Raw genomic sequence first — 7,144 nt, 5'->3', positions numbered from 1 at the left:
GCTCCCGAACGTTGGTCCTTAGGGGCACGTGCATGAAGACTTCCCGGCTGTCATCGATAAGGTCAGGCCAGCTCCGGTATGGGAGCGGCGACAATGGCGCATCGGAGGCTCATTTTGGCAGAGGCAATGGTCGTTTGGTTGTCCATGGACCTCGGTGCAATTTTTATTATATTTGGGGATGCTATGTACTTCCAGTGAATCTTTATAATAGATATGATATTTTCGCAAGAAAAAAAGAAATGCAATATCCTTCCTCTAGATTGATAAAATAATGCACAACAAAAGATTTAGTCATGGATTACATGACTGATTTCCCTTAGTAATTATTAAGATGTTATATAGGAGGGCTGAGTTAGGTAACATGCCCGATTTCTGATGGCTATAAATCTGCATCCTTATATCCGCATTTTAATTCATATGGCTATAAATAACATTTTATAATTTGCGGATGTTATTGTAAATACTGTACAAATAACACGCTTGATATCAACATCCCCACCTGATTGAAAATGTGCGCAAGTTACATGTACAAGAGGGCTGAATAAGATGTTATAGTCGTCTATGATTCAAAACTCGGATTTGAAACTAAAATAAGATCAAAAAGAGCAAAATTATAGATAGCACTCTTCATAACACATTCGTATAGTTCATAATTAAAAGTAGATAGAACTTATTTAGAGCTAAACTAAAGCTAAAATTAGATAATGTAAGCTAAAACGAGCAATAGCCCTAGTCTTAGTCGTGGTTTATCACCGTCGGCATGTCGGATCTCACCGCTTGGGCGTCATGGGTGCCCTGTGACAGCACCGACGCGTCGCCGAAGTCGTCAATGATGCGGTTGGCCTTCGCTCACGCTCATCGATGATGACCAATAATATAGTCAGTTGGTGGTTATATGATATGAGAGACGTCTACAATCAACACTTGTGGCGGAAGAGTAGAAAATATCAACATGGGCTGTTGGATTAGAGATGGACGAGGCACAATCATTTGGAAATTATAAAACTTACATCTATGCCATCGATCTCCAATCCAACGGGTTGGATTATTTTTCGTCTTCTATTTTTCACCACAAGTCTGTTTCTGTTTTGCAAAATAGTCGTCCGCCCGAGGCTCCTCTTCTTGGTCCCGAAGCCATCCACGCGGACCGCGGCTCCTTCGCTCGCCATGGCGTCCAGAGATCTCCGGCGGCTGCTCGACGGCGCAGCCCTCGTCGCCCGCGAGGCCGCCAAGCGCTCTTCCGGCCCCGACGTCCTAAGGTCCGCCCTCCTCGCCGCCACCGACCTCGCGGGCCTCACCAGGGGCACCCCTCGCCGCCCGCAGCCCGTTCCCCTTCCCCACGATTCCCACCCCGAGGGGGCAGACTCATCTCGCCCCTCGTCGTCCTCCGTCGTGTACTTCTCCCACGACGACGCGCCGCCGCTCGAACCCTCATTGGAGCAGCAACCCCCGCCGCGAGAATCCCTCGACCCCGCCCAGGTGCGGGAGATCACCGGCACCCATTCAACCGCCGCAGCCGCAGCTGTGGCTGAACCCGAAGCCGTGGCGGTAGCTAGACCCCAAGACGAGGCGGTTCGTCCTGAGCTCTCACCGTCATCCACGCCCACGCCCACGCCCTCGCCCTCGCCTGCGCCCTCACCCTCGCCTGCGCCTGCGCTGGTGGAGAAGAGGCGCCGGCCAAGGGAGCGGAATGTTCCCTCCACACCGTTCACCCGAGCCCTCGGGTCAGTATGTTACACTTTGCAACGACACTGACTGAAAGAAATGTTTGCTGTTGTTTACTTGAATATATGTATGTGTGAATAGAATGCAGACTAAATCTTCTTCTTTCTCGATGATGTGCCAAAATTTTTTAAGGTTTGCAGGTCTGGGTGCTGGGCTCGCATGGGGAGGTCTACAGGAATCAGCCCGGCGGGTGATTTATGGTACACCTGTTGGGGATGGCAAGCAGTCAGCACTCTCGCCGTTCTTGTCCGACCAGAACGCTGAGCGTGTTGCCCTTGCCCTGTGTCGGATGCGGGGAGCGGCGCTCAAGGTGGGGCAGCTGCTGAGCATACAGGACGAATCGCTTGTGCCCCTGCCGGTATTATTTAAAGCTGATGCTGCAATATTTTGGGTTAGGCCTATTGTTATGTGCTTGTGATGTGCCACTGAATTTGTGTGCTGATTTTTTGTAGGTGTTGGCAGCTCTTGATATCGTTCGTCAAGGTGCTGATGTTATGCCGAGGAAGCAGCTGAATTCTGTCCTTGATGCCGAGCTTGGTCAAGATTGGCCCTCTAGGCTGAGGAGTTTCGACTATGAACCTTTGGCTGCAGCGAGTATCGGACAGGTTGGTCTGCCTGAGGCAACTCTCTTAGACTTCAAATAATTGCATACATAATTGAAGTTTTGAGTTTTGACGGTCATCAACATTTCAACACCCACTGAAGTTAATACACTGTTCGTTCCCTCTTTTTTATCAGGTCCATCGGGCGGTTTTGAAGGATGGTTCGGATGTTGTGATGAAAATACAATATCCTGGAGTTGCTGACAGTATAGAGAGTGATATCGAGAATGTTAGGCGACTCCTGACTTACACAAATCTCATTCCTAAAGGTCTTTTTCTTGATAGAGCTATAAAGGTAATTTGAAAATAAATTATAAAGCAACACAGATCATTCACTATCTTTTATCTTTTCTTATTTTACATATGCATACTATTTAAACAGATATATTTGTATCTCCAAACCATGTCTCTCAAAATAGTATTTGTTCTCAAATGATTGTTGATCTGTGCTTTGGTCCTGAGGTTGCACGGATAATTAACCAGAGGATAAGGCCGGCGGTGTGGGGTAGCCATGGTCGATGTGGTAGGCAGCAGGAGATTGAGAAACTAGAGAATTGGATTGGATCCAGAGAGCATATGGGAAGATAGATGTCACATGGTCGGTGATTTGTGGAAGGATTAAGGGAAGATGATTACTGTGGGCAGTAGGAGGATGTGGCCCTGGACCTCTACCGCTCTACAGCGCTATGCCAGCCATGATGGGGCTTCCGTGTAGCGAAGGCAGTGCTGGAGAAGGGAGAGGGATAGTTGAGATCTGTTTATTGCTTACCTGTAAAGAGCTAGAGGTAGTCATTATATAGCCCATGTACATGACTTGAGGCCTAAGTTCAGATCCTAACACACTTGGGAACAAACTCTAGAGAAGGATCCTACTCCCTCCATCCCATATTAACTGTCGCTCAAACGGATGTATCGAGCGTTTGAGCAACAGTAATATGGGACGGAGGGAGTACTAAATTAAAAGGATACAGATTAATTCTCTATTTATCTGCTGATGGCTGCACCAGGTGAAGCCCTCACCTGACAGAGGCTTATCTTATTGCCTGATCCAGAATGATACAATGGACATGCTTATGTAGCATCATGCAGGCCTCAATTAAACTAGGACTCTAACTTGCCAAGGACATGGATTGTACTTTCTAACTTAACCTATAATTCCTATGTCTGGGCCCCTCAAGCATTGGCTGCTCCTTGCTGAATCCAAGTTGATCTCTGCCTGTGCAGATAGTCAGATTCATTAAGCTGCCCCTGATCTTGTCTTGCTGGCCGGGCAGCTGCAACTCTTCCTTAACCTTATATTCCTGATCCCTTATGTGACTATCTTTGAACTACCTTGACATCACAACGATCGTACAGCAACATGTTACAATTGCTATGTGAAGTAGTGTACACAAGTGTATGCGAACACCATCTGGAGATGCTGTAGCCTATATGCGAAATGATCAACCCAGGCCATTCTTACTCAAATTTCAGCTATATCAAAACGAAATACGAAAACACTGAAGCCATGAAAAAAATTACTGCATTTATAGTCTTTCTCCGCACGTTTCATGATCTTATGAGTTCTGAACCGAAACAATGGTATTCTGAATTCCAAATAACTTTGGTTTCCAATATTGAGCTAAAATTGTTGCGAATTCATGGATGACAGAGCATAATTTCTTCCATTTTCATATTATAACAGGTTGCAAAGCTAGAGCTGGCAAGAGAATGTGATTATTTCTTAGAAGCAAGCAACCAGAAGCGTTACAAAGAGTTGCTCTCTGATAGTGAGGGCTATTACGTCCCTAAGGTGACTGATGAATTGTCGAGCAAAAAGGTGTTGACATCGGAGTTTGTTCCAGGTACTTTTGATTTTTCATTCTGCGTATTTTTGGTTTATGATGTTATAGTTTGTGATCTGTAATAATTTTTATAGTGATGACACTTTTCAATCCATGCCAATTTTGGTTTAATATGGTCACATAAATTGATAAAGGATTCCTATTCAATGAGAACTGTCGTTATATGCAAACGCTAAGCATTATATACTATTGCCAGACCAAGAATTTGAAGTAACCCCAAATACCGACATCTGAAAGCTTTTTTTAATATCATTTGATTCAGAGCATGAGCCACATCTATATGGCATTTCATACCGATAAATTGAAGTAACCATATGGCATTTTATATCTATATGGCGTTCCATATTTGTTCAATAGATAGTTCAATATTGGAAGACTCTTGACATCATTCCAGTAATAGGAATACTCCCACTTCATTATTTGTCCTTGGGAAATTTGAGCAATTTATGCTTGAATAATTACTATGTCGGCTAAGTGTCCAGTCGGTTTAACATTCAAGTGAAAATTTTGCTCTTTCTTATTGCTCCTGAGCTAAAATTTTCTTGGAGAACTGAGCTGAGTATTGAATAACCAATGTGGTTGCAAGTTATTGTGGATATGGATCCATACATTTCTTAAATAGCGGCAAGCATATAAACTGGAGTCCTGACAAACCAGATATGCTATGTTCTTAGTGTCCAATACTGCTACTGAAAGATATAACCCCACACTCAGCATAAAATCGGACTGCTAATGGAGTCCTAGCGAAGTTCAACCGCATTCTAACCATGCTGCCAGTGCTGCTGTGATGCACGTCGCTCCTGCTATCTGGTTCAGTGTCAACAACACAAGTCCTCATATTCTGTGTAAACTTCTGATTGACTCAAAGTTAATCGTTGTATCTTAGTGGGGACATGAGCACATCTTGTGTATTTTTTATGCTCCCTCTTCTCTGTGCAAACCACTTTCTTATGGCGGGGTCTTCTGACAACTACATCTGCATGTTGGTTTTGTACAGGAGTTCCTATCGATAAGGTGGCAGTACTAAGCCAGGAAACCCGCAATTATGTTGGATGTAAACTTCTCGAGCTTACGATAAAGGAGTTGTTTGTCTTCAGATTTATGCAGGCATGTGTTGCTTCTCATACCATTTGTTTAATCTCTAAATAATAAACATGGTAGACTTAGAGCTTGCTAGTTATATAGACTGCATTGGCATTAGAATTCTAGCAATATTCATTTCGTCATTTATGTTGCGGCTGATGAGAGTTCTAAATTTCATTCATCCAATCTACTTCCATGAGGTTAAACTGGATAGTGCAAACAAAAGGTTATAATCTCACGACTCTTTTTATGCAGACTGATCCAAATTGGAGTAATTTCCTTTATGATGATTCAGAAAAGCAATTTAATCTTATTGACTTTGGGGCAGCTCGTGAGTTCCCTAAAAAGTTTGTAGACAATTACCTATGTATGGTAAGCAATCAAAACTTATCCTCATATCCAATACAAAATCTGTGTGTTATTTACTGTATTCAAGATGGCCGTCTAAATTGTGGTTCTGCCAGGTAGTTGCCTGTGCAAATAGAGACAGAGCTGGCGTGTTAGAGATGTCCCGCAGACTGGGATTTCTAACAGGTGAGGAACCAGAGGTCATGCTGGATGCTCATGTCGAGGCCGCCTTCATCGTCGGGGTGCCATTCGCAACTCCTGGTGGTCATGATTTCCGTGCAAACAACATCACACACAGCGTTTCAAACCTTGGGGCTACCATGTTGAAGTACAGGCTGACTCCGCCTCCGGATGAAGTTTACAGCCTCCATAGAAAGCTGTCAGGCGCGTTCCTGGCCTGCATCAAGATTGGCGCAGTTGTCCCCTGCAGAGAGATGCTGTTCAAGGTTTACGAGCAGTACGATTTTAGTGATGATCACTCGGAAGTGTTGTCCAACACTGGATAAAACACGGGTAAGTGCGCCTTTACCCTCTTGTCCTGAAGTTGTCAAATAGTTACACAGGCTGGTTGCAGCTCATTTTTTGGAGAGCTTTGCAATCGGTTTCTCCCGAGCTAATAATGTGACAAATTATATTCTTCATGTCATGGAAATCGATGTGATTTTGTTTGGTTGGGTCCATTCAAGTTAGGCATTTTCATTGTAATGTGAGCGTGTGCTCTTTGTATACTATACTGTAATATGAGCTTTTGTCGAAGAAACTGAAATAAAACATGATGAGTTGCTGCGTTCGTCTGCTTCCACTAAGAAGTAAACAATGTATATAAAAACTGTGCTTGCTTTAGTTGTCACAAGACTATTCATTGACAGGCAATTTCATCCCAAGACTTGAGACAAATGGGATTAGATGGATTATCAATTTAGATACTTTGTGCACGGAATGTTTACCATACTTGTGAGTATAGATACAACATTTTGTTGAGGAGGATGCAAGACATGTAAGTAAACTGGAATGGAGGGGAAATCATATTTAATTAAAGCTAATCTCCCTGCATGAGATATAGCCTAATTGCTTGTAACAAGTTAATAGAGAACGGACGTTTGGCTCTCGGCCTTCATGGAGGCCTTTTTTTGAAAAAAAAATAATCAAACTTTCCGGTTTTAAAAAATTCTGAAAAAAAATTGTGCAAGTAAAGAAGGATGCTATGTGTATGTGTGTAAAATTTCAGGATGAAAAACGTTGAAATGCGACCTGTACAAAAAAGACAAATTTAGTATCATGTGTTAAAAAGTCCCAGATTTATCTTTTTTGCATAGCCCTCATTTCAACGTATTTTGCCCTTAAAATTTATACCATGTGTGTTATGCCTTCATGTATATCTGTGTTTTTTCAGAATTTTTTAAAACATAGAAAATATGAATTTTGACAAAATTAGAATTTTTTTCAAAACCGAGCTCCACGGAGCTCAGCCTCCAAAGACAATATTCGCAAGTTAATACAACTTTAAATTTATCAGTGAAATATGTATGGGGTCGATCTCTT

At 42.9% G+C, this 7,144-nt stretch overlaps 1 protein-coding gene across 1 annotated transcript; it reads left to right on the top strand.

Annotated features, from left to right (window-relative positions):
• Positions 1-1,082: 1,082 nt before the first annotated feature.
• On the top strand, positions 1,083-6,392 carry LOC125514167 (protein ABC transporter 1, mitochondrial-like). Its single transcript, XM_048679442.1, has 8 exons — positions 1,083-1,724; positions 1,858-2,083; positions 2,178-2,330; positions 2,464-2,622; positions 4,012-4,171; positions 5,169-5,278; positions 5,510-5,626; positions 5,719-6,392. Exons 1-8 carry the CDS (start codon positions 1,168-1,170, stop codon positions 6,106-6,108), a joined length of 1,872 nt encoding a protein of 623 aa, XP_048535399.1. The 5' UTR covers positions 1,083-1,167; the 3' UTR covers positions 6,109-6,392.
• Positions 6,393-7,144: the final 752 nt, after the last annotated feature.

This window comes from Triticum urartu, chromosome 6, assembly GCF_003073215.2.
Source record: "Triticum urartu cultivar G1812 chromosome 6, Tu2.1, whole genome shotgun sequence".
In the NCBI taxonomy this organism is placed as follows: Eukaryota; Viridiplantae; Streptophyta; class Magnoliopsida; order Poales; family Poaceae; genus Triticum; species Triticum urartu.
This window is presented reverse-complemented; position numbering and strand designations above follow the sequence as displayed.

Coding starts and splice junctions, on each gene's coding strand:
- LOC125514167 (XM_048679442.1), top strand. CDS start 1,168: ATGGCGTCCAGAGATCTCCGGCGGCTGCTCGACGGCGCAGCCCTCGTC. Junction 1,725..1,857: donor CCGTTCACCCGAGCCCTCGG/GTCAGTATGTTA, acceptor AAATTTTTTAAG/GTTTGCAGGTCTGGGTGCTG. Junction 5,279..5,509: donor TTGTCTTCAGATTTATGCAG/GCATGTGTTGCT, acceptor CTTTTTATGCAG/ACTGATCCAAATTGGAGTAA.